Below are 27,552 nucleotides of genomic sequence, written 5' to 3'. Positions count from 1 at the left end.
GGGCTAAATGACTAGTTTGATATAAAGCGCTTGCTTGTTATGTTTAAGGTGGCACCCTGAGGTGTCCCTGTCACAGTACGGATGTCTTTCAGCTTTGGCCAAGCTCACCTGTTCTTTAAGCTGTGCGACCTTCTCTTGAAGTATCTCACGCACGTTCTTCAGTTTGGATTCAACGTCTTGCATGCCTTCCTCCATTCTCCTGAGGACCTGTTCATACTGCTCCTTTAGAGAGAAGGATGTTTTTAACAGTGACTGACATGACGTAGGTTGGTTAGCACACTAACTTCACTCTACTCTGTACAGCTGACAGTAGTCCATCCATCTATTATCCAACCAGCTATATCCTAACTACAGGGTCACGGGGGTCTGCTGGAGCCAATCCCAGCCAACACAGGGCACAAGGCAGGAACAAATCCCGGGCAGGGTGCCAACCCACCGCAGCAGCTGACAGTAGTCACCCCATAAATCCATCCATCCATCCATTTTCCAACCCGCTGAATCTGAACACAGGGTCATGGGGGTCTGCTGGAGCCAATCCCAGCCAACACCGGGCAGGAACCAATCCCGGGCAGGGTGCCAACCCACTGCAGGACACACACAAACACACCCACACACCAAGCACACACTAGGGCCAATTTAGAATCGCCAATCCACCTAACCTGCATGTCTTTGGACTGTGGGAGGAAACCTGCGCAGACACGGGGAGAACATGCAAACTCCACGCAGGGAGGACCCGGGAAGCGAACATGGGTCTCCTAACTGCGAGGCAGCAGCGCTACCCACTGCACCACCGTGCTGCCCTCCCCATAAATCTATAAATTAAAAATGGAACAATGGGAAGAGCTTCATAAAAACAGACGCTGGATGACAGCAGGCCATCCCGTGTGACTGTGTGCCGTACAGCTCTCTGTGTCTTAACATTAACGATTGCCCAATCACGATTATTTACTCCACTGCTCACCAATTCTGTGTGTTACGTGTTCACAGAGGCACAATGTCTGAGATTAAAACCAGGAGATGCAAAAGTCTTTTTAGGAGCAGGTAACCACCAGTTAATCAGAAAACAAAACACGAGTGCCTATAGAGCTTCTCTGGAGACCAGGGTTCTGCCCGTGTCCACGTGGGATTCTTCCGGGTGGTCCGGTGTCCTCCCACAGTCCAGACACATGCAGGTTAGGTGAACTGCTGATACTAAACTGGCTTGTGTGTGTGTGTGTGGTCGCCCTGAAATGGACTGGCACCCTGTCCAGAGTCTGTTCCTGCCTTGCGTCCTATGCTAGCTGGGATAGGCTCCAGCAGACCCCTCCCAAGACCCTGTTCACATTAGAGTGGGTTAGAAAATGACTGACTATTCAAAGCTTGGACCTTACACACAGTGCGTCACTATCTTAAATAACGCTAAGGTCATGATGGCTTTTATCTTCCTTTTCGTGTTTTTTGTGAATTTTGTCCCACTCCCTTCTTTGTATGCCTTTTGTCACCGCTTCCCAATTAGAAGTCCCCTCCGTTTGTTCCTTCTTTGTGTCTCGTCTTTGCTCTCCCACTTGTGTTGTTCGTCTCTCTCTTCTTTGGCAGGTTTTTGCATTTTGTTAAGTTTCTTTTTTAGGTTCTGTAGTTTTAGGGAGCTCTGACTGTTTATGAATCCTAACAACTACAGCAAGAGTGACAGCACAGTGACGTCACAGACAAGCCCAGAAGTATTAATAAGAACAAGAAAAACAAAAATGGCACAGGCCAGTTCTGCAAGAGCCAGAACAAAAACTTTTTTTTTTTGTTCTTTATTTTGCCTTATACAATTTCTTGTATTAGGAATTTGTTAGTTTACACATACCCCTTGGGGTCAGAGCGCAGGGTCAGCCATTGTACAGCGCCCCTGGAGCAATTACATGTTAAGGGTCTTGCTCAAGGGCCCAGCAGCGTAAGATCTCTTTTTTTGGCAGTGACGGGGATTCGAACCAGCAACCTTCTGGATACCAGCGCAGATCCTTAGCCTCAGAGCCACCACTCCGCCTAAAACTGGTGGTACCTTCTAAAGTTTGTTGTGAAATTTCCCTGCTGCCAACATCCCACTGGCACCGCGGTGTTGTAGCTAATTTGTGTGATTATTCGAAGTGTTCTCGTCACGTCACCTCTTCATTGCCCATTTTAGTTGCTCAGACTCTGCCGTCCCAGTCCTAGTGTTGTTATGCCGGCCTTGTGTGACACTGCAGCCCCATGAAATGCTTTGGCTCCTAAATTGTAGGGCTGGCACAAGCACTGCCCTGCTGCACAGTGTACCCACCTGCTGACCCGCCATCTGCATCTTTGCCTGCTCAGCCTGACAGCTCAGACTCTCTTGCAGCCTCTTCACTTTCTGCTGCTCTTCCAGAAGCTGCGTCCGCACTTTGTCCAACTCCTCTCTGGACGTTGACTCGCTTATTCGCTCCTTTAGTACTCCTAACTCTCGTTCGTGAGAGCAGCGTGCCAGGGAGAGGGTAGTGAGGGCATCCTGGAGCTGAAAACGATTAAAAACAGAAGCAGGGTTAAAAAAAATGAGGGCCGTCACACTTAGTAGGGAAGACTGGCGTCATGGAGGGAACCATCAGACAGACACAATCCTAAGGCGCACAGTTTAACAGTAAAAAGCAGAAACTCGACGGATCTCAACGGAAGTTGCAGGTTACGATAGAAAGACTAAGGAAAGAGCAAATATGACAAACATTAGGAGAGGAAACAAAACCTCAAAATAATGCGACTGAGTATCATCATCATCATCATCTCATCGATGCTGTTTTAAGTGGTCATTGGCCAGTACAGCTTAGGAGAATTCTGATAGGTTGACGTCTTCACATCATTGCTCCCAATGGCCGAGGTTAGGGTTGACCTCATGTGGTACTATTTGGGGCATCACAGTTGTCTTGGGTTACATCCAAGCGACTACATTTTCATTTAAAAATGCAGACGTTAGTCTCCGTTTCAACCTTCCATCCACACAACCAAAATTTGAGACTTGGAATCGTCCACAAGAGTCGAACATTTCTGAAAATGGCAGCTCGGCTTGGCAGTGTGGATGAGTGAAAGCGAAGAGGTTTGCAAACGTAGCCTCAAATTGCGCTCTGATTGGTTCAAGCTTATCACATGGCCCTCCCCCCTGCTTGGATCCTGCTCACTACAACATCTCATCCCCTGATTGGTCACCCTGCATGGAAGATCACCGTATTTCTTAGAATCCTAGCCCACCTTCTTTTACGTCAGTTGGGTAACTGATGTTGTATTCGATTTGAAACTGGAAAAAAAATCAAATTCTCAATTAGACGATCTTTTCAAAACTTTGTTAAAACCTGGCAGGATCTACTAAGTAATATTTTAGAATAAGCATTTAAATTGGGGAGAAAGACTCTCAATAGTTTTACTCAGGCTGTCGGCCTTCTTCTCTTTCTCGTGGGTGGAGGCAGAATTCAATTTAGTTTTGTTACGTTTGACTTGATTGTATGGCACGATACATGCTTTAAATAAAATCAATAAAAGTGATCCAAAAAAAAAAAGAAAAGAAAACCGTATTCCAACACGTCGGACACAGAGGAGTTGCTTTCCATGGCGCTTGTTGTGTTGCCCACCGGTATGTGTCTCAATTGTGGTTTGTGCAGTTTGAATCGCTAGTTACGTATGCAAAAGGCAAATTATTTACTGATCACTTCAGTTTGGTGAGAAGTCGAGGGGTGTAACCGTCCCTTTGAGGAGGACACGTCCTCTCCCTGATTTTGTCGATGCGCTCATGCCCAGTATTGGCAAATGGCTACAAAATACGCATTTTTGGTCGTTTTAGTGTAGGCAGAGATACTCCTGTAAATGATGTGAAAACGCTGATCTGGGTGGAGATCATATTCGTTTTTAAATGAAAACACAGTAGTTTGGACGTGGCCTCAAGTCTGTTGCTGAAAGGGCTCCTTTGTTTGGCTTGCAAAGGATGAGATTTGTTGTCCAAGAACGCGAGACGTCTGAGTGTCCTCTACTCTACCATTACTTCCAGTGACTCCAGTCTGACTCCGGCCTTCCTAATCAATTTTCTAGGCCTCCACTAATGCACAGGAGATCACACCAGCAACAACAGACTGGTGGAAGACAAAGCACCTGAGTCTCCGCAGAGGCCACTCTGCCCCTCTCACACGCAGCCTTTGTGTCCGCACTCCACTCGAGTCTACGGCCCAAAGACACCCCAAGGTACTCACAGGTCCCCACCACCTCCACGTCTTCACCTTCAACAGGCCTTCCTGAAGTCCATCACCATTTTCTCAGGTGCTTCACTAGAGTCTGACCCCCCTCAGCCCATGTAACACCCGGGGTGCCGCCATCTATTTACTGAGTCTGTCTTTGGATTCCATCCACTTTTGGTGATTCTTTTGATTCTCTGGTTTTGTGTTTTAGTTTTGGATATCGTTTGGTTTTTTGGTTGCCACTTTTTAGGTTAGAAGCTGAACAAGTGACACAAGTATATGAAGTGTTTAAAATGATGAAGGGAATTAGTGCAGCGGATCCTAGCTGTTACATTAAAATGAATTCTTCGACAAGAACACGGGGACGCGGTTCAAGAATTCGCATAAATGGCTGAATGTTCTTCTTCACGCAGATAAGCAAATGTATGGAGTAAAATTACCAAGTAGTGTGGTGGTGACTTGGTGAACAAGATGGACGAACGGCAGCGTATCGTTACTGATAGGAGGGCGCTCTCTAAATACCGTAGTGTGATTTAAAACATCCATACAGTTTGAAACCTGCTCATCCAGTTCACAATCTGTAAAACCTCGGAAGACCCCCCTAAGTGGCCAGTTCCTTTCTCACTGCTCCGAATTCATGGTGAAGGCCTGGCCACTCAAGCCAAACAATCAATACCTGATCTCGAGTGTCCTTCAGCTCTGACTGCAGTGTGCTTTGCTGTCTCCGCAGGGTCTGGCACTCCTGGTCGACCTGGCGCAGCTCCCTCTCACTGGTAGCCACCTGCTCGGTCTTAAACAAAGCCATACTACGGTCAGCACCGCAGGCTCCAGTTTGTCTTTCACTGTCACCCTCAAGCTTTACATTCCCGTGGTACCCAACAGTGGACGTCAAGTGTGACGTGCTGGCTGACCAAACATTTCTTGTACCTTTTGCCGAGCGGCTTGCAGTTCCGAGCACAGGGCCTCACATCGTCTCCTGAGCTCAAAGAGTTCGTGATCGTCTGCCTGCTCTCGCCTCTTCTCGTGTTGCATCCTCTGTACGTCTACCTCCAGCTGATTTATCTGCAAAGAGAAAGAGATTCAGTATTAGCCATCATGACATAGGAATTGTCACTGAATTTCAGGTGGTCCTGCACAGAGGGCCGAGATCTAAAATAATGGTGTCTGTGTTACAAATTGGAAATGCCATAACGGATGGAGAGAGTGAGGCCTTACCTGGCCACGAGGCCACAATGGATGGATTAGATGTGTAGAGGTACAGCCTGGCTGGGATGGCTCTTGATTCCTATCCCAGTCGGGGCAATCAAATAATGGGAGACTGGTTATCGAGGACAGTTTATCCCCCAGTATGAGAGGAGGAGGCAGCGTTCCTATACCAAGGTCCCAGTCCGGACTCCCGCAGGGTTGTATTGGACTTCTAGTCTACAAGAGCTGCCCTATTGGGGTCCGTGGGTGCCGCCAGGAGAAGGTCTCCCTCCACATGAGTCGGAGGTGCTTCTGGACAGAAAATGTCGTGGTACTGGAAATTCTCCCAGGTCTCGTAAAACATAGCAGTGTTTACACGTGTCAATGTCTACCAGCGTCCACAAAACTATCTTTGAAAAAATAGCTACTCTGAGTTATTCACCTCAGGAATTCATAAAGCCTAAAATGAATTCTTCTTTGGTTAATGAGCAATTACAACATGGGGGAGAAGAAAAAAAAAATCGGGCGTGCTCTCCCGATTTCTCGTATACTCAGATATGGAGATGGATATGTGAGGAGTAAACCGCAGGACAAGGATTATATTTTTATATTCTGTACATTAAGAATCATCACCAACAAATCAAATCAAATTAATAATATATTGAACAATTATTATAAAAGTCAAGTTGAATAAATCAGACTCTGCGAGAAAAATCGAGTATGTGTTCAGGTAAAGTCCCACTTCCAGTTGATGGACTTGGCCCAAAAGTTAATACAGGTCTACAATTTTGGTGTAGCAACCACATGCCAAATTTCATCCATCAATCTCGTTGCATTTTTGAGTTATCGTGTTTACACGCACACAGAGACGTAATTCCAAAAAACGATATTTTCAGACTTGGGGCGGTCTAAAACATCACGATTCATCAAAATCCCGAGGTTGAATTTTTATCTATACTTCATATACGAGAAAGTAAAAATGTAAACGAAGCCTGGAACAAGAAAAGAAAATCTAGAAGGTCGAATGAGCAGAGACAGCAAGAGGCACAAGAGGGACGTCGCCACCAGCTTATCCCACCAGCAGAGGTTCCTACACGATAAATGTGAGTGAAACAGCCGGACTGCTGCTTGTGTCACCACTTCTCATCACTTTGCCTATGGTGTTCCCACCAACAAATCTTTTGTTATCGTGTGAAGTGTTATGTGGCCTTTGTGTGTCTTGTGGTCACACCGTCCATTTTGCTGTGGAATGACCGCCCGATAGGAGATTTAAACAGTGTGGTCAAAAGGGAAACGTCATTACAGCCCATTCAGACAGATAATTTCATCCAAAAGTTAATGACGACACTCCATATACGGTCCAAAAATTTAATGGAAAATGTTAAATCAATCAGTAGCTGCTCTGTATTTGGCCCAATGGGTGACAGCATCGCGTCTCCGTATCGTTTTAGGATTAACGATGTGATTTACCATCAGGCTGGTGCTAATGGAGTAAGAAGACAATTCACCAAAAACACTGAAAACAAACTAATCTTTAGTATCAATACACAACACCACGCCAATCTGCAAAATAAAGGAATGAACAACACTAAAAATTAAAGAAGAACATTTCACTTGACACTTCCAATAACGGGCACAATTCCTGCGTACTCCGCAATCCTAACGTCACGATGAGATACGGACTCCCTTTTCCTGTTTTTGCATTGCAAACGTATCGTCTATGGTGAAGGTGCAAAAGTTTTAGGTTCGTCAAAAATTTCGATCTCTGGTTTTCGATGAATCTTGATGTTTTAGGGTCCCCTGATACTGAAAACATTGTAAATTATTATTATTATATCTCGAAGACGGGTGTGTGTCTGTCTGTGTCACAGTTTTTTTGAGGAAGGTGTAGAGCTAAAACGGCTGGACGGAGAAACACCAAACTCGAAACTTGAGCCTGTTATGAGATGACGCTGTGCCGATTAGTTTTTGAGTCAAATCCTTTCCAAGATGAAGAAGGCGCTCTGAGGAACCCTCAAATACTGTAATTCTGCTTTGAATTAGGAGTTTTTCTCATCAATTATCGTAATGACCTATTTTATGATCAGAAAGATCAGCATCAGAGCGGTACGTAATTACTGAAATGTTATCGTATAGTTCGGGTAATTTGGTTCTGAGGGTGCAAAGCCGATTGACGCTCACGTCCACATTTTTTTACTCTCATTCTCCCCCTTTTCTCACTTGTTAATAATTTTGACTGCTCTGCCGAGATCAGTTTTCACATTGGCATCTGCTGACTTGCGTCAGAAAGACAAACAAAACCCATCTGATAATAACGTATCAAAACATGATACTGATAGTGATAGTGAGACGATGTTTACTTTTTAAATTAAAGAGGGGAGGCCATTCAGAGCACAGCAATCTGGGTGAACCCCAATAAGAGCCAATCAGCTGGCGACTGTAAATTGGGCCCCGTGCCCATAGGCTTCAACATCCAGATGACGTAAAACGCATCATTTAGTGCTCACAGGCCATATTTGTATGTTTTTGAATTGCTGTCCTAGCGTGGGTGATACGAGGTTCCCCCCTGTGCCCCCAACCCTGACACGGAGGTCTCGCTTGCCGTGGTAACTCACCGTGTTCTTGGCATCCTCTATCATGGTCTGGCTGGCTGCGAGCTCCTGGGCCAGCAGTTCTTTTTCTTGGTTGGCAACCAGCAGCAGAGAGCGGAGTTCGTCCACCTGCCTCCTGACATTGTCCAGGAATTCTTCCGATTGCTCTGCCTGTGAAATGAAAACAAACTGCTGCCGCCATTTGTAAGGTACGACATCTGTGAAGCGATTTCTTTTTTTGCATTGTTACAAGAACACCGTTCACGTTTTGATGGGCTATAATCGATTTTATCACAATTGTAAGTGTTATAACCCCCCAGGACCCCTTAAACCAGCGGTTCTCAGCTGTTTTGGTGTCACTGCCTTCGTTTTCTCCCATGTAAGTGTTCTCCCCTTGGGAACATCAGATGGGGGGGTTGGTTGGGTGGGTTTTTTTTTTTTTTTTTGGTGGTCATTTCCTTCTTAGTGAGTCAAGCACAACTGTCTGAGTTTTAACTTTGGTGAATTGAGTGTGATTGTCAGAGCGTTGACCCTTTGGTCAATGAAGTGCGTTCATCAAAGTGGGAGACCAAATGTAAAATAAAGACAACTGCAACTCACTTGAGTGACAAACACTGACACTGACAAGGGAGACTTCTAACCCTGACACCTGAAAATCTCGACAGGCCTCTTTACAGCCAGTAACTCAATTGACCACAGTCATCTGACCAGTCGAGAGAGCGTGTCCCTGCTACAAGAGTCAGGCTGCTGTGGGGTCACTGTCCAGGGTGCAATCGTTTTACCTTTTTCTTCCGTTCTTCAATCTCATGAAGAAGCCGTTTCTTGTCCTCTTGGAGCCATTCGTGCTTGATGTTCAGACTGGACAGCTCGGCCTCGCAGTCCTTCAGCCGCTGGAGCTGTGGACACAGAGAGGAAGTAACAAAAAAAACAAAGAAAAACTTAGTGGCGCTCCACGCCAATGGTACTTCACAGGCACAACTGTGATCAAAGAGAACGCCGTTTTAAGGAAAAGCAGCGCGTCGCTTAAAGCTTAAAGGAGACGTTTGGTATTTTTCAAAGCAAAGTTATTTCTTCACAAATATTATATTTGCATTCTTCATACAAAACTGTGTTTTAAAGTCCAACATTTTCTATACATTTTTAAAAGTGTCTTTCCCGTACTGGCATTTTACAGTGGAGTTAATGGGGTACGGGTAGAGCCGAAAAACAAAAGCCTTAAAACTTAACAAATACATCGATTTTTCAAACTGAGACAGTTCTCAAACATTGACCAGTGTCTTCTAATTACACACACATTGTAAAATTGCTTAAACACGTCAATTTCAATTAACAAACACCAATGTTATGAGATTCGGCCATTTTAAAAGCAGACCAGCCGTATGCGCTTCACCTCAGCACTTGTAGTCTCCTCTGTGTCTCGAAAGACCAAATCACAGTAAACTGTTTGTGCCACATGGTTGGTTTTATTTGATTTATTTCTGTATTTATTTTGAGAATTCACACAAATAGAAAACGTATCCTTACCTTGAGAAGAACGATACCAGGAATATACGATAAAGCGATTATTTCCAGATCCCTTTTGTTGTCACAAACATACGTTGGACAGCTGGAGAGTGCGTTTACGTAAACTGAAACTCAAAGAGGACGTACTCACTAAGTTTTAATTCCAGGTGGTGCTTTGTGCCCCATTAAAGTGCCGGTTCAGGTGAGATTTTTTTTTTTTATTTATTGAAAATGTTGGACTTTAGAAGAGTTTCATCCAGTGAACGTGTTTGTGATGAAACTGCTTTGAGTTGAAAAATACCAAACTAACCCTTTACTGTTAAACTGCCAAGAACTCTCTCAGGCCGCAGTGTTGTCAGGTTTTTTGGTTTCTTGTTTGATTTTGTTAGTTTTTTGATTGTCGTCTATGGGGGGAAAAAGTGGGCTTTCGTGTGTTGAGGTTTTTTGGGCTACTTTTTAAAAACAAACAACGCCGCAGTATTTTGGGCTATTTTTCAACGCCCCACCAATGAATGTTTACCCCGTTTTTCATTCACCTGGCACCTCTTCCCCTGCTATTTGCACTTTTACCGTTGTTAACCCACCCACCGCTGTATGATGGCATATGCCCTCAGAGGGGACCCTAGCTTGGGCTTTGGTATGTACCGAACCCTGCCCTCCACTGTCCCGTGTGTCACGTTTTCTACCTCCGGTATTAGAGGGTTTTTTTTGGGTCAGAGTTGATATTTTTAAGTAGCCATTGGGCTAGAATTGTTTTTTAGGAACCTGGCAGCCCTCCCTCACGTTTCTTACCTTCCGTGTTTCAGATCTTCACACTCCTTCCAGTGGCTCACTGGCCAATCAGGGTACTAACTTTATGGGGGCCTATTATCGTTCGTCGTGGCCAAATACATTGGCACCTCTGTGCTCTACGCAAATAATGTGCCAGTTCTTCCAGAAAACTGTGGAGGTTAAGCATGCTTTGGTAGGCCATTTTGTTTATTTTTTGTAAAGCGCTCATTACGGAGTTCTCAGGTCCAATCACATCCACACGTTCTAATATTTTCATGTCTGTTCCATTGTTTTGTTGTGGCAGCGGATCAATCCCGTTCTGTAAAAAGCCTGAGCAGGGTTACTGAGGTACGAACACTCGAGGCCAGTAATTCATTCATGAAACTGCTTGGAATGAACACTTGCAGCCATTGCAGTGCTCCAGGACTGAACCTGAGGCAGTTAACTTTGTTTATGGGTGCAGGACCCTCGATTTAAGTCTTAAGAGAATGGCTGTCCCATCTGAGAACATAACACAGGTCCTGTTTGTCACAGTTTCAGGTTTGGGGTTGGCAACGGGGTATGAAAACACGGTGCCTCCTGAAAGCAAGAGACTAGGGTGAAGTGATGGCTGCAGCCACTGGAGGGCAGCACTGTAATGTCCGGTTATGGCCATCTGGACTTCTCCTACTTTTAAGTGACCCCAGAAAGAGCAGTAAAAGGGGGTCACCCACAAAGCCACTAGGGGCAGAAGAGAATGCAGTGCTGCCTAAAAATTAAAACGGGTTGTGTGTCAGCAGGCTACGTACCCCTTGAACCCACAAAAGCCACTCAACACATCTCCTCCCCGCTACTACCTTTCAAGACCCCCTAACTTAAGGGAACTGTCACCATAGAGCGCGGCAGATCAGATGACACCCCTCAAGGGTTCAACTTGCCTTCTCTCTGGAGATGTGCAGCTCCTCCTCGATGAGCTCCCGCTCCCTCTGCCAGGCCGACTGCTGCTGAAGCCGCTCCCTCTCCAGCTGGGCCGAGCTTTCCTCCAGTTGCCTAGTGACCGCAGCTTCCTCGTCTTTCTGCCGGGTGATTTCCCCGAGCCTCTCGTTCAGGAGCTGAATGGCGCCCAGCTGAGACTCCACTCTGGAACTCAGGTCCACATTCTCGCTGCTTAGCTTCAGGTTTCTCGAGCTGATGTCAAACACTTCTCCTCTGTACCTGGTATTCTGGAGAGATTCACAAAAAACACGTGACGTGTGTTAAAACTCACCTGCTGTGACGTTCACCGATTGACACTCACGATGTGGACTGAGAGTCTCCAGACTCTCCTCACCTGGGGACTCGCAACAAAAATGTGGCGGATGATAATCTGTGCGCTATTTTGTTGTGAAAGAAAACTGTGGTAACTGCAGAGGGTATTGGTCATTAGGCCAGCATTATGGACTGTGGGGGGCGCTAGAGAGCCCTTCCCAGACCCAAGAAATAACCACAGAACCTCAAAGTAGTAACAAAGAAAAGGGGACTTCATAAAGAAAACAACAAGGAATGACTACAGGCAGGACAAAAACAAACTCAAACGAGGGAGTACAACCACCCCTCAAATACGCCAGGAGGGCCAAACTGAACACAGAAGGACCCTAACTGCCCCAAGGAGTGACTGGTCCACTTATCCTCTACCTTAACCTTTACTCCTCCTGCACGTCAAGGACCGAGGACAGTAAGGCTACATCCACACTCTGTCCAAAAATAACCCAAACTTCTTAAACGGGACGCCAACATAGCAGACTTGACCTTTACAATCCCCACTTGCTTGATCAGGCCACATCAATCGATCATCGAGTACCTGCAGTAGAGAGGTCTTATCTCCTGTGCCTTTTGAGATTTCTTTCAAGGATCTTGAAAAGCAACGTGTTTCCGTGAAAAGTCTGAGTGAAACTGGCAAAAATGTTTACCGAGACTTTTCAGGTCTTACGGTATGGAGAGGCTCGTTTAAGCCACACACAATGTTTGGAAGTCGACCGACGTTTCAAAACGGGCAGACGATCACCAAACTGGACGGTCATCATGTTGAGAAACTGCTCAAGAAGCAGGCGTCGGTAAAAGTTTGTGTCACACAATTTTGACTGAAAAACTGCATTTGCATCGTGTTGCTGTGACATTTGTGCCAGAAAAGCAAAACGTGAACCGTGACACAGTCGCTCAGGAGTTGTCCCCTTTCTGAATCGTGTTGTAAGAGGTGAGGAAATGTGGGGGCACGGCCCCTGTGGATTTTTTTTTTGTTCCTGAAGTTGACATCCACGCTGAAAGGTTGCTAATTTCAAACAATAGAGAATTTTCCATGACAGTCCGCAAAACGAGTTCCGGGACACATTCCAAAAATTGACAAACTGGAAAAATAGGGGCAGGGAATCCTTTAAAGGAGACAAGTCTGACGAAGCTGTAAGTGTCCTGATTTGGTACGATTCTGGGTCCTCAGCTACCGCCACTGTTTATTTCTGTCGTTAGGTCCGCTTCCGGCATTGTTGGGGGCGTGGCCTCGGAGGTCGCGACCCATAAGTAATCGATGTGACGGGATCAAAGGACGGCTATGAGTTCAACTTGATGTCACTTTTGGAGAAACTGTGTGACATTACTGAACCGATTGGCCTGTGCTCTCATTTTCTAACGGTCTCACCTCGCTGTCTGCAGTGTCCATCGTCCACATGTGGTATCATCTGGGAAATCATGAACATCTGACACTACTGCTGAGTGCTTATAAGGTCTTATGTGGTGACAAGGCTAGCAGAGGATACCCATAGAATGAGTGCTTACCTGGCAGTGCCACAAAGACAAATGACCACCCAAGTGGTCTTCCTTCGTCTGTCTTTAGTGACAGTGAGCCTTGACTTGTTTGGATGTTGGTGAAGTTACGTGAAGAGGGCTGGCGAGCCTGATGGGTTGTTCTCGTCAGAAGTGTTTTAATAAGACCTGACTGGACGTGGGGAGAGGAACCTGGTGGGTGACCACTCACCTCTTGGAAGAGCTGCTCTCGCTCCTGCTGCAACTTGTCCTTCTCACTTTTGAGTCGTTCACTTTGCTTCCTGTGGAAATGAAGCAGACATCGCCAGTTAGAAACGTCGACAGTTGTGTTTTTTTTTTTTTTTTTGCCTTCAAGTAAAACAAAATTTGTCCCGACCTTTGCTTGTTTGTCTCCACTTCACATTTCTGGATGTCACACTGAAGAGATTCCAGTTTCGATTTGAGAGCCACGTTTTCATCATTAAGTAGCTGAAGTTGCACCCTGTGGAGAAAATCCAAATTTCTACATCTAACGAGAACAAGATGATGGAGCTGAAAACCTAATAAGCGGGCAGAGAAATCAAAACTGTTGATTTGTACAAGGCAGACAGGAAAAGGAAAGCCAAAGTTTGCACCCAACGAGTGGGAGCTCCTGAGCCCAGGGGGACCCCACATGACGCCTGATCTCATGTCAGTGACAAAGCCAACATCAGGGACTGAGAGACAAGTCATTCGGTCCATGGTAACCTCTGGTCTGGAGAAGACATTAATGATTTAACGTCCCTGACTTAGCAGATGTGTAAAACTTTTAAAGCCACTAGGTGGCAGCAACACAAAGCTACTAAAGCTCCAAGGATATGAAAGGTCAAGGAGCGAGCATTCGAGGGATAAGACGCACAGAGAAGTGGTCAACTGCAATGGTCATGACTATAAATCTCTCTCTATATATAAAATCCAATGTCTGTTCGCTTTTCACGAGAGAACCACTTAACGGATTTATATCGTTTTTTTTCTATAATTTGCTTGATTATTCTAGTTAATTGTGCAACTTTTCTCATCACGCTAAATATCAGAGTTCGCTTGTGGCACCAATTTATTCCCACGAATCCAAGAGAGAAGCTGTGAGCTGAGGGGAGTGGGAAGCGTGACCTCAGGAGTAGGGAGTTGGGCGCCCGGGGCCATCCTCACTCACACGCCGGCCTCCATCTGAGTCGCTCTACCTCACGCCACGTGTTGGAGTGCACCTCGCCTCCACTTAGCTAGTGATACCTGTTTGTTCAGCAGACATCATCATCTAGAGATCGTTAAGGAGTAACGTTTGACATCACAGGTACGTGTGTTTTAGAGAGTTGCTGCTGATTGGCAGAGATATCACGGCCATGTGCTTTTCTCCCCATGCGGGGGACGCTCTCACCTCACAGCTGAACACAATCAGATATACAGTGCCAACATCTGACGTCAGAGTGTACCTACCTTCCGCTTGGCCAGACCAACTTTTTACATTTTTGGCAAATAGATCATAAATACATTCTCACCCCTGATAGCAAAACCAAAAATATTATATATCAAGAGACCCTCGGATACGAAAGCTATCAATATAAATTCTTCTCAACACAATTACATTTATTTTGTTGATTTTTAAAGTTTGTCCTGTGTCACTACTACACAGGTGGAACTGCGGGGGCCAGCTAATAACATAAGTATGAAAACGAGAACACAAGCTTCAGTTCTTGGGCCTATCAGATTTTTGTCTTTGGTGGCATCACGAGTCTGAGGTGTTGGCTGGCACTACAAAAAAAACCCCAGAATTATAAAGACGGGTGGGTCTCTTTAATCCAAAACCGTAAATCTCAAGTCGTTTCCAAATTGTTAGAGTGTGACCAGTGGCAGGTTGAGAGAAGTCGGACGCTGCTGGCTGAACTGGTTTACAGTTCATGAAGTTCACCACTAGGTGGCCATTCCCATCTTGAGTGTGCGTGTGGGCGCCATTCTCCCCCCAGAGTGCCCCACTAGGCATGAAAACAATAAGCACACAGCTGTGATGATTCAGGTTTTTGGCCACTTGAGTTCCCCCTTTTGCACATTTCTACGTTAATTTTGACATCTTTCTTATTGTTAACAATTTTTCCCCCACCATTTTGTTTCTCATGGGCACCACCATTTTATGGTTATTCTGGGTCTGGCAAACAACTTTCTTGATGGCAACGTGGTCCTTTTGCTACCATTTGCAAGTGGTGCGTCACGACAAACGTCACCACCTGGGTAAGTAAGTTGGTGTCCAGGATTTTGGATTCCAAACGATGAACATTTTGTGGTGCTATTCAGTGTTGTAAACCCTTTTGTGAGTTTGGACGGCGTGGAACGGGCCTCTGGTGAGTGCTGATTTCCATTATCTTTGACCTTTACGTCTTTCCCTTTTCCCTCGGTCACTGTATGGTCAGTACAGTAGCGTTACTGAGGGAACATTCAATTTGATCACACAAGCGTTACGCCGACATCGCCTAACTTTTACCTCCCAGTTACTAAAGAGTGTTTCCGAGTGCCTCCAGTGCACGACTTCCAGAGGTGACCTCGGTTTCTATCTTACAACATGACTGGGACACGAGAAAACAAGAGCGTGTCATAAGAGACAAGCGAAAGCATCACGAGGAACCAGAGTGCAGAAGTGGTCATCTAGCAAGAAGCGTATAAAGCAGAAAACAGCATTGATTGCTTTTTGGCGTACGTGCCCACACCGATCTAACGATTAAAAAGCAAAGCGATAAGCGAGCTTAGCATCACCGGAGATCCCAAAGCGCGGGTCCGCCTGGGCGGCTCTTGCTCTGCTATATGCCGGCTCTCTGGCAACAGACAGAAGTAATCAAAGCAGGAGAACGATTGGCTTGCAAGCTACTCCAGCTATGTGAGCCGTTGGTTAGTCAGGGCCGGCCGGGTTAGTTAGCGTGACAAACCTGTGCATTTCTCCTTCACGTCTGCCTTCCCCCAAGTCTGCCACCTGCTTCTCCATCAACACCAGCTGCTCCGTAAGCTTGCTTTTCTCCTCTTCCAACTTGGTGACTCGGTGGATGGACTCCTGTGCCTCCCGCTCCCGACATTCTACCAGCTGTGCCAGACCTTCGCTCTGCTGCCTCAGCACCTTCAGTTCTTCCTCCTGGTCCTGAAGCTGGTCTGAAAGATGGCCGCAGGAATTTGTGTGTTCTTCTAGCAGCTTTCGGCTCTCCGTGATCACCTTCTCCATCTCCTCCAACTTTGACTTTAGATCCACTTTTTCAGCGACGTCCAGCTCAATCTGGCACTCATGCGCTGCAATCTGCTGCTCCCGTTGCTCCAGCTGCTCGCACAGCTGATAGATTTCGGATTTCTTTTCAAGGAGCTCCAACTTTAGTTCTTGATGAAGGTCAGTCAGCCTGGCCACTTCCTTAAGGTGCCCCTCTTGATCTCGGAGGTCATCTTTCAGCTTTGTTATCACTTTCTCTTTCTCCTCCGCTGCGCTCTGCAGGATTTGTTCCCTTTTTTCCGACACAGTCATACTATCTTCCAGCCATCTAAATCGAGTCCAGAGCCCCTGGCATTCTTGGTCAGAGTCGCTCTTGGCTTCCAGTTCAGCTGTTACCTTAGACTCCAGGAAAAAGATCTCATCCCTACACCTTATCAAGTGTTGATGTAAGTCCTGCACTTCGGCCGACCATCTCTGGGCCTCATCATCCTTCTCTTTTAGTTGACGTTGCAGCTGCTCGGACACCTCAACCTGCTCTTTGTATTTCTTTAAAAAGTCACTCTCATCCTGCGGAGTCGAGTCGGGTTCAGCCTTCAAGCTGGTCAAGTCTTCTCCGTGCAGCAGTGCCTCACTTGCAAGAGGTGTGGTGCCCAAAACGTCCATCTCTGTAGCAGCTTTGGCCAGAACACAAGAAGGGGTGTCCTTTATGTGAAACCCTTCCATGGTGCTTCCCTCCTGAAGTCGCATTTCCAGATCTGTGATCGTGCTTCTCAGCTCCATCACTTGCACTTTGTGAAGATCTTCCATCATCATCTTCTCAAGGGCAAAACTCTGGCAGATCCGGGCCTGTTCCTCATTTAGCTTTTCCTCTTTCCTCAGTTGCTCTTTCCGACACTCGTCCAGAAGCTCCTTCTCTTTGTTCTGCCACTGGCTCTTCTCGATTTCCAGTTGTTCCGACAGCCTGCGCAGTTCGTGGTCCGTAGCCTCGAGTTGCTGCAGCAAGTTGTTGTACTTTAGCGTGTGCTGCTTTTCCATCTCCGATAAGCTTTTCAGCAGCACGTCCTCCGCTTCTTTCCTACAGACAAACACTTAGCTTTTACAGACACAAAACAAACTAGAAGATCAGCAGCATTCACAAATACCGCCTGCACTCGTAATGGAGAATCCCGAAGTCAGGAATATGCAGCTCAAAGTGCAGACGAAAAACCAAAATGTGAAAAATTACTATGGCCGGATGTCAAAATATGTCTCGTATAGTTAATTATTTTACTAAACCTAAGTGTATCCCAATCTGGTCACTGCCTTGTCCAGTCTGAACCTTCTCCAGGAGGAACACCCACAAAGGCAATGACCAGCCTGGGACTTGAACCTGGAGCTCTACAATCAGTTTACAACGAAGAAAAAATAAAAACAGAGTCCGCTGTCTAGCAAGTCTTAACAGGACAACATTCAGGGCGCCGAGGAGGATACTCTTCAAATGATAAGATCTAGAGGTTTACTATTAACGTAGAGAAGACTCGTCAGCTCTGGAAATGCTAAAAATGGGTAAACTGTACAAACGTCACTGACCTCATCTGCTCCATCTCCTGCTGATGTGTCTCATGGAGCTCGGCCTCCAGCTGCTCCTTCTCCCTGGTGAGCCTTTGAGCCAGACTGGAGATCTCCTTTGCGTAGTACTGCTCGAGGTCGGCCCTCTCGCGGATGAGCCTCTTCTCTAGGCCGACGTCCTGTGACGCCTTCTGTTGGAGCTGCTCCTTCAGCACGGTGACGACTCTCTGCTGCTCTGCGCTGTTCTCCTCCAGGACGGCCTTCTGCTCCTCGAGCTCACTAATTTCCAGCTTAAAGCTCTCCTCTATGTCTTTGCGCTCTCGCTCAATGTTCTTCTTCAACAGTACAATGTTCCTCTCATAGAAATTGACCTACAAGATAAGCAGAGGGAGAGAAGAAGTTGAATATTCTATATTTTAGAAAGAGTTAATTGGCTGGTTGTGGGCCTCCCTTGAAGTGATGCTACCAGCCCAGCAGACCATACTGGCCATCGCACACTTGTAGAATATGTGAAGGATGTCACCACCCACATCAAAGGCACAGTCTCCAATAAAACAGTGTGCTCTGCCCTCTTTTCTATTGTTCCTCTGTGTTACGAGTCGAGGCAGGTCCATCCTGTCACTGATGTGGACCCCCTCAATGGTGACCAGCTGAAGAACGTCTTTGATGCTGCAGTTCCTTGGTCCTGCTGATGTTGAGTGGCACAGACATCTCAAAGTTCTCCACCTGACTCCCATATTGTGTCGTCAATACGCCTCATTAGTGCAGAATCGTCTCAGAATTTCCTCAAGTGACACGACCTGCTGTTATATTTCCAGCTCGAAGTGAACAGAGTGAAAAGAAAAGGAGACCGGACTGGTCCTTGTGGTGCTCCCAGTGTCACTCACACAATCCTCAAGGTCTGCTGGACAGAAAATCCATAAACTAGGACACCACGGGCTCATCCTGTAAATCCCCAGAGTTTAAGGCCAAAGGAGGCAGATGGGAGGACCTCTTGGTATGGCAAGAGGACCACTGAAAGCATCTCAGAGAGGTCAACATCAGCAGGCTTAAAGAAGATTTTAAAGTGGAGGCCGGGGTCACATGGCCATCTCTTGCACTCAACACTCCGGCCACAGCATGGCGTTACTGAATCTGCATGCACTTGCGAGTTCAACTCCTTCTGCTGCTCCTCCATGATCTCCATCTGTGGTTCTCTTTGGCCTGTGGGCATCTTCCCTCTCCTCTGGATTTTCTTTAGACCTCCTTAGTGTTTTCTGTAATATGGAAACCACCACTGTATCCAGATGAGGCCTCACCAGTGTGATGTGCATCTTGAGCATTACCTCCCGTGACTTGTACTCAAATCTGCATTTAACGAGTTTCCATCTTTGCCCTCACAGCTGGGATCCATTATACAAATTTCCTTCATAATTTTGAACACGTCGATCATGACAGCTCTTAATCTGACGTCACCTGATGGTATATTAGTATAGATATTAAGAGTACCACCTGCAAAGAACTTCAGGTCTGCTTTGCATCGTCAGACTGAGAGATAAATTCAACTGGAAAGGCCTTACTGCCTCCTGGTGGTAAACGTGAAGCATTACCTTTGTCTCCAGCTCTATTTTCAGGTCCTGAATTGCCTGCTGATACTGGTCCTTCATCACTTCGACTGCCAGCTCGGCCTCAATGCTTACGTTTGCCAGATCCTTTTCAGAAGCATCGACATCTGCATCACACAGAAATCAACTTTTATTGATAAGGAACAAAAAATAAAAAGAAAAAACCAGCAAGAACACAGCTATGTTTGGAAAAGGAAAACCAGTAGCATTTCAACTGTCAGCATAGAAGCAGAAATAAAGTTTATTTGTAAAAATGAAAAGCGATTTAATGAATACTGCCATCAAGAACTGTTTATGAAGTCGCGGTTATCCGAAGGATTCTCCTAGTATAATCTTGCCACGACGGACGATAAAAATCCAGCAAGTGCGTAACCAAAGAGGTCTTCAGACAGTCACCGTTACTAATACTTCAGTCACAAAAGCTCAAAGTGACTCGGCTTGACCCCAACACGACTTTGTTATGCCCGCTTTTTAATCTCGGCTGACCTTTTCCTCTTCTGGCACAGCGGATTGTGGATTGCATTGCCTGGCTCAGATGCCGTCTCCTCATGGCGTGAGATAACAGAAGAATGGCTAGTAGGAGAAATCCTTGTGTCAGCCTCACAGAGACTGTTTGGAAACACTGCGAGCACAGATCTTCCTGGCGTCTGTCATCTGTCCCCCTCTCTCAGACCGAACCCTCGCTGTGCAGCACAACCACTTCGCCACGAGACTTCTCCATTGGCAAACTTAAGAGGACTGAACGAGAGGGAGAGTGACAGATAGGCTGACGTCCGCTCCCGGAGTTTACAAGCAGCCTCTGTGTGGGTCTCATCTTAGCTCAGGCTACACGGAGACATTTGGGAGCAATTCACTGCAATGCAGATCTGTAGACTGAGGAGCTTCGTGTGGCGAGTTCATAGCAATACGGTGAAGAACCACAAAGATTCGTCAAAAAATGGATTGGGAGAAACTGGAACAAAAGCAGTGTTCTAGAATACTGAAGACCTGCCATCAAACACAACATCCAGAAGGACAAAACGTAAGTAAAGTCAGAACAAGAACTACGAGGAATTGTTACCAAAACTGCAATAATGTCACCGTAAGAGAGTTAATTAATGCTTTAAGTTAAACTCATATTAGTGTTTGATATTCTCACAGAGTAGACAATGGGATAGCGATAGCCTTTAACTCCCTGTAAGTTCATTTGAGACAGAACTTCCTTGCTATAATCTGTAATGCTGTGTGTTAATAGTTTCGAATACGTAGGTCTCAGTGCTAGCAGGGAGTGACAGACCCACTTACAGCATGAAAACGAGAGAACTGTAAGACACAAACAAGATACAGGAGCCTTAAACAGAACTTTTCTTTTCTTGTAATACCAATCTTTTCTCTATTTCTAGGTGAACTGGTTTACTTTGAATTTTTAAAACAAAGATATTGGGATCATTTCAATGCATCGAGCTTCTGCCAGAATCCCATGAAGCAGACTGAAGCTGCAGAACTTTGGTCATTTTGGGTAAACCACAACCACAACTCTAAGACTATAAACCCAATCCAGAAATTGGAAGCTGCAAGTCGTTAACCAGAAGACCTAACGCTACGTATGAGGTCAAAGTTTATTTTTTTGTACTTCTTCTTTCAGCTGCTCCCGTTAGGGGTTGTCACAGCAGATCATCTTCTTCCATATCTCCCTGTCCTCTCCATCTTGCTCTGTCACACCCACCACCTGCATGTCCTCTCTCACCACATCCATAAACCTTCTCTTAGGCGATAGGCAGCTCTATCCTTAGCACCCTTCTCTCATTATACCCCTCATCTCTCCTCTTCACATGTCCAAACCAACGCAATCTTGCCTCTCTGACTCTGAGCTGACCCTCTAATGTCCTCATTTCTAATCCTGTCCATCCTCGTCACACCCAATGCAAATCTTAGCATCTTTAACTCTGCCACCTCCAGCTCTGTCTCCTGTGCCACCGTCTCCAGCCCATATAACATCGCTGGTCTCACTACTGTCCTGTAGGCCTTCCCTGTCACTCTTGGTGATACCCGTCTGTCACTAATCACTCCTGACACTCTTCTCCATTCTGCCTGCACTCTCTACTTCTCTTCTCTTCCACAATCCCCATTACTCTGTGCTGTTGATCCCAAGTATTTAAACTCCTCCACCTCCCCTCATCCTCACCATTCCACTGACCTCCCTCTCATTCACACACGTATTCTGTCCTGGTGGTCCTACTGACCTTCATTCCTCTCCTCTCATATCTCCACCTCGACCTGCTCCCTACTCTCACTACAGATCACAATGTCATCAGCAAACATCACAGTCCACGGGGACTCCTGTCTAATCTCGTCTGCCCACCTGTCCATCACCATCACAGATATTTCTTTGTACGAGAACTGCATTTTTTTACTTTAAATTTTAACGGCGTCACATTCCGCTACGGGCAGATGATGGTTGTGAAGGACCCTGCCTGTTGCTAGGACCTCCTTTCCTAACGCAAGCTGAGAAGCAGCAGTGCAGTGGCGTCAGCTCCTTTGTCCGAGATTCCGATTCAGTCCGTGGGCGACTGCTCCTGGAGGGTCTCGATTTCGGAGTTCTGGTGTTGACTCTTGTGCTCTCGTTTTCACTTGGTCTTGGTATTTTGGCTCTGACTGAACTGCAGAATTTTGCTGAATGATTACAAAGCCCTTTGTTTTAGAAAACAAATTAAAAAACAGAAAAGTTTTAGTTTTGGTGTGCTGTTCATGGAAGATGACAGTAGTTTTGAGAGAGGATGGAAGCAAAAGATGGCACGGAGATTCAGAATTCACCAGGAAGACTAGAATGAAATAAACAAAGCTCAGAACGCGTAGCCAGAACTACAGACAAACAACAAAGCAATAAAGTCGTAAGCCAAAAATGAGAGTAACGAAACCAAGAAACATGAGATGTAAATCGTAATCAGGAGCCACAAAAGACAAGTGTGGCCTGAGACAGGAGGACCACCAGAGTGTGCGGCACTGCCTCAGACGTCTAGCGACCACCCAAATCATCCAGCCCCTCGTTTATAAGCAGCAACAAACTGCAAGCTTTCTAGAGAACTGAAAAAATGTTTGAGGAGTAAATGAAGCAGCAGCAGTACCAGTGGGAGACCTGCAGTCGGCACAATCCTGGTGGGCGCCGTCCACGTGTCCTGAGCAGTGGCGAGACTTCTGGACCTGCGCCTGTGACCGCAGCTGCTCCAGCTCCACCTGCAGCTCGTCGTTCTTGTCCCGCAGGTCCTTGACACAGAGACAGGGGGGTGGCACCGACAGGAAAGGAGAGAGACCTCACATTAGGATACGTGGCACATGCCAGCTTCACTAATCCCAAATTTACATTTTTTACATATCTGCACATTTTCAAATGAAACCCAGACTCACTCAAACAAAAGTGCCCAGGAATACAGAAGGGGGTCTTTTTTTTTCCAAATATTGAGAATTTAAGATTAACATTTAGTAATAATAATAATAATAATAATAATAATAATAATAATAATAATGAGCGACAGTCGAAATTCATTCATTTCCACTCAGATGTTATTTGGTTAACTTTGCAGTTGCAAAGTGGTCTAACTGGGCTGACCGGCCCACCCGATACTCCTCAAACTCTCCCAGCTCTACTTAGGGAATGTCCAGGCACTCCCAGCCTAGCTGAGGGATGAAAGCCCTCCAAAGGTGTCCTGGGGGTTTCTGGCCCATTCTTTGTATGCCCCCCCCCCCATCCTAACTTTGTACCCAAACTACCTCCGCTAACTCCTCTTAATCTGGAGTAGCAGCAGTTCTACTCTGAATTCCTGCCATATTATGGAGAGTAAGCTCTGTGACCATCACATTGACCACCTGAACTTGAGATTTCCTTCATTCAACCACCATGACCCAAAGTTCAAGACCTCAGGTGAAGGTCAAGTGTGATCTCAGTTGGGTGACAGGCAAGAGTGGGAAGGACCGAGGCACACTAGACAAAGAAGAAGTTCTTAGACCTGCTCAGTTCAAATCAGGGCAGGAGTAATCAACCCTACATGGGGTACCAGCCTACCTCACGGTTCACCCACTTATGCCCATACCCACGAGGCCAATTTGGAATCGCCAATCAACCTAACCTGCATGTCTTTGGAGATTTGGAAGGAAAAATGTCAACTCTGTATGGACAACAGCCAACTCTGGGGTTAGATTTTTCAAGAGAGAAGTCACGCCAGTCCCGGAGGATTTCAAAAACAAGCTCACCTTAACATTCTAGAGAGTCCAAAATGAAGCATTAGAATAAAAGAGAACGTTATAACAGAGCTGCAGAAATGGCCCTTTGGAGCTCATCTGGGGAGTCAAATTTCTCAAGAGCAACAAGAAAGCCAGGGGCTCGCAACGACTCCTCCAGCAAGACAGAAAATCACACGCTTGAGGACTCCTAGTGCAGATGAAGGGGAAGGGCAATCAACTGAGAAAGCAACAAAGCCAATCATGCAAGCAGTCAGAGACACTGGGAGCAAATCGTCGAGTTACGAACTTCAAGTATTTGAAAAAGCAAATATGGATGACACGTCATTAAAATGTACAACTTCATCACCCTGGAAGATGTGAATCTGTAGGACAATCCTCTGCTCTGTTGTTTTAGGCCGCTTATTAAGTAGTAGGAGGGTGTTGTACCGTCTTAGCCATTATGGATGTAGTGAGAAGTCAAGCGAAATGACACCTTGCTGGAAGAAGAGGCCTGACAAAATGAGTAATAGATAATAACAAGGACATTAAACCAGGCCACTTTATTGTGGCACTACAACTGGGAACTAATACCCTTCCTACCAAAGAAGAGACAGAGAAGGGGACACTAAATGTATGAGATGCAATATGACTCATATTTTGCCCATACGTCCAAGCATAAACTCTGCAATATTGTGAGCGATGAAGGAGAATCGTACGATTGGGTTACCTTCAGTGAATCTTCCTTCAATATGGACGATGGTTCTACCCTTAGACCAGACCTGACTCTTTGGGGGAAAAAAAAAAAACATGGCACTAATCCTGGACCGTTGGGTTAGATTTGAGTCTAGCAAGGACAAAGCTATTAAAGACAAAAACGAGAAAGAATCCAAGTACCCAGCCATTATTCCACAAGTTACAAAGTTATTCAAATGTAAAATTGTTGAAGTAAACGGCATCATAATTGGGGCCCGTGGAAAATGGGACAGAGTCAACCATCGGACCGTCCAGCTCCAATCTGACCGGGTTCAGCACATTGATGACTAGGAGATGTCTGTTGTACTCAATACAGTGGAACCTCGGTTCACGAACGTCTCGGTACACAACCAGAGTTTTGGAACAAATTATGGTCGTGAACCGAGGTTCCACTGTACATACTTTCTTCCCAAACTATAAACAGTTCTAAGATGTTCAGATATTTCTTTACATAAAGCTTTTTGTCCAAATTGTACAGACACACGCGTCTGCTTAGAGTGCCCAAGGAGGATGTAGCAGACATAACACAATGTCCATTTGTTGTAATCTAATGTAAAAATCTATCATATACAGGACTGGGCCAGGAATTAGCTACATACACGAGGGCAGTGGGGCCAAAATCTCGGAATGATTGCTTTCCCCCAGACAATCGAGAGACGGCGTTTGCTGCCTTAACCGTCCGGGGTGCATGCAAGGCGTCACTTAGATGACGATCCGGACAAGGCCGATGGGTGAGAAGGCCGACCTGAGGGGCACGGTTGACGAGCAACAATAAAACTCGGAACATGCCTGACAACGGGCTCCAAACTTGGGCCAATAAAAGGGGTCCTTTTGTTTGCGTCCTCACTACCGTTTATTCCATCCTTTCCTAGATCAGCTGCTGTCGTTTTACACTCCGAGTTTTGAGGACTGTAGGTTATCAAGCTACCATTAGTTTTCGTAACTAGGCCTTATGTTTGTCTTCACTATTTTTACATTTACTGTTAACGCCAGCTCCATTTCGTGCTCTGGTTGCTAGGGCAGCCTTGGTGTCTCTAGGGGGTGTGTCTTCAGAGGTCATGAACCTTATGTAGTTACTCCTTGGGGTTAAAAGTCACTTGTAAAGGATGACGGATCCTAAAACAAACCTTTTTCAATAACATGTGAACGCTCCACCTTTGTGGTCCTTGTCCATATTTTTTCTACCTTGACACTGACGGTGCAGTTGCTCTCTCGTTTCTTGGTCCTTCTTCTGGTTCTGTCTACGTTTATATTCCCAGTTGCTATTTCACAACTTTTTTGCTAGCATAACATGTTCTGGGCGGCATGGTGGCACAGTGGGTGGCGTTGCTGCCTCGCAGTTAGGAGACCTGAGGTTCGCTTCCCGGGTCCTCCCTGCGTGGAGTCTGCATGTTCTCCCCGTGTCTGTTTGGGTTTCCTCCCACAGTCCAGAGTCTGCATGTTCTCCCCGTGTCTGTTTGGGTTTCCTCCCACAGTCCAAAGACATGCAGCTTGGGTGCATTGGTGATTCTAAATTGTCCCGTGTGTGTGTGCCCTGCGGTGGGCTGGTGCCCTGCCTAGGCATTTATTCCTGCCTTGCGCTCTGTGTTGGCTGGGATTGGTTCCAGCAGACCCCTGTGACCCTGTAGTTAGGATGTAGCTGGTTGAATAATGGATGGATGGATGGATAATAATAATTATAATAATAGGTGGCGCAGTGGTAGCGCAGCTGCCTGACAGTAAGGAGACTGGCGTCAGCATGGGTTTTCATCCTGGTACGCGATTTCCTTGCACAGTCCAAAGACACGCTGGTTGGGTGCATTGGTGATTCTAAATTGTCCCGTGTGTGTGCGCCCTGTGGTGGGCTGGCACCTTGCCCGGGGTTTGTTTCCTGCCTTACGCCCTGTGTTGGCTGGGACTGGCTCCAGCAGACCCCCGTGACCCTGTAGTTAGGATGTAGCTGATTGAATAATGGATGGATGGATGGATAATAATAATTATAATAATAGGTGGCACAGTGGTAGCGCAGCTGCTTGACAGTAAGGACACTGGCGTCAGCGTGGGTTTTCATCCTGGTGCGCGATTTCCTTGCACAGTCCAAAGACATGCAGGTTGGGTGCTTTGGTGATTCTAAATTGTCCCTAGTGTGTGTGCTTGGTGTGTGTGTGCGCCCTGTGGTGGGCTGGCACCCTGCCCGGGGTTTGTTTCCTGCCTTGCGCCCTCTGTTGGCTGGGATTGGCTCCAGCAGACCCCCGTGACCCTGTAGTTAGGATATAGCGGGTTGGATAACATGTTGTAAATATGTTGACTGAGTTTTTGGGCCTTCAGACCACCAAGGTTCCTAACCCTCCTCTGTTGTGGTTCTCTCCTCGGTGCCAGAGCTCTCCTGCCAAGCTGTTTTAGCGCCCAACGTCGTATTTGACAGCCCAGCACAGATGTCTACTGTGGGATGCCATTTGAGTGGCCATACGGTCCTGTGAAGTTTTTGCCCCCTCCCTGTCTGTCACAATTAATGGCTTCAGATTTTTAAGCGACATGTAATATTAGGTAACGGGAGCAGAGTTGTTAGATTTTTTTAGATTTTTTCATTCATTCAGGAGGCTATTTTGTGCGTTTTTGGAAGCGACGCCGTTTTTCTCCCATTTCCTGGGTAGTTTTTTTCCGTCGTTAATGGGCGTGTCTCCCAAGGTCGTAACCCCTGGGCGACTGCAGCGCTGGGTTTAAATGAACACCCATTTCTGTTCGGAGCTGCGGATAACACACCTTTACTAAAACCCCCTTGAGAATCCTTTTCTATTGAAATTATCTTTTTTCACGCAAGACAACATATGAATGGCTCAGGGACAACTCTGGGAATGTAACGCCAGGAGCCTGGACTTGAACCTAATAAAACATCTCGAGAGAGAGACCTGAAGATGGCCATCTCACTACGGTCTGCAACCAACCTGAACGAGCCTGAGAAAGCCTGCTGAGAGGAATGGCAGAAAATCCTAAAATCTGGGGGGGGGGGGGGGGGGGGAAGCTTGTGGCATCAGGCCCAAGAAGATGCCAAGACTGGAATCACTGCCAACGGGGCTTCAAATGAGTACAGAGTAAAGGGTCCGAGTACTTGTGTCAATGGGACATCCGACTGTTGATTTTTGATGTGCCTAAAATTCTATTTTGTGGGGTCATTCTGGAGTATTGAGTGAGGAGGAAAAACATGAATGCAACATAATCAAAGGTGATAATAGTGAAGGGGTCTGAAGACTTTCTGA

At 46.3% G+C, this 27,552-nt stretch overlaps 1 protein-coding gene across 5 annotated transcripts in view; it reads right to left on the bottom strand.

The window, feature by feature from the left end:
• The window catches only part of ninl (ninein-like), a 71,009-nt gene that overhangs the window by 1,900 nt on the left and 41,557 nt on the right, over positions 1 to 27,552 (bottom strand). For 2 of the 5 annotated variants that reach the window (XM_051919119.1, XM_051919120.1), the window contains 12 exons: positions 22,471 to 22,609; positions 19,352 to 19,473; positions 17,784 to 18,133; positions 15,949 to 17,289; positions 13,395 to 13,499; positions 13,230 to 13,299; positions 8,752 to 8,865; positions 7,994 to 8,140; positions 5,121 to 5,255; positions 4,870 to 4,983; positions 2,282 to 2,494; positions 109 to 222 (listed from right to left, as the gene is read on the bottom strand). In XM_051919119.1, the coding sequence (XP_051775079.1) occupies positions 109 to 222; positions 2,282 to 2,494; positions 4,870 to 4,983; positions 5,121 to 5,255; positions 7,994 to 8,140; positions 8,752 to 8,865; positions 13,230 to 13,299; positions 13,395 to 13,499; positions 15,949 to 17,289; positions 17,784 to 18,133; positions 19,352 to 19,473; positions 22,471 to 22,609 (2,964 nt within the window). Of the gene's footprint in view, positions 1 to 108; positions 223 to 2,281; positions 2,495 to 4,869; positions 4,984 to 5,120; positions 5,256 to 7,993; positions 8,141 to 8,751; positions 8,866 to 11,113; positions 11,446 to 13,229; positions 13,300 to 13,394; positions 13,500 to 15,948; positions 17,290 to 17,783; positions 18,134 to 19,351; positions 19,474 to 22,470; positions 22,610 to 27,552 lie in introns of those variants that run through there. The other 3 variants (XM_051919121.1, XM_051919123.1, XM_051919122.1) reach the window with 3 other exon arrangements.

The sequence above is a fragment of the Erpetoichthys calabaricus genome, chromosome 15 (genome assembly GCF_900747795.2).
Source record: "Erpetoichthys calabaricus chromosome 15, fErpCal1.3, whole genome shotgun sequence".
Taxonomy (NCBI): domain Eukaryota; kingdom Metazoa; phylum Chordata; class Cladistia; order Polypteriformes; family Polypteridae; genus Erpetoichthys; species Erpetoichthys calabaricus.
This window is presented reverse-complemented; position numbering and strand designations above follow the sequence as displayed.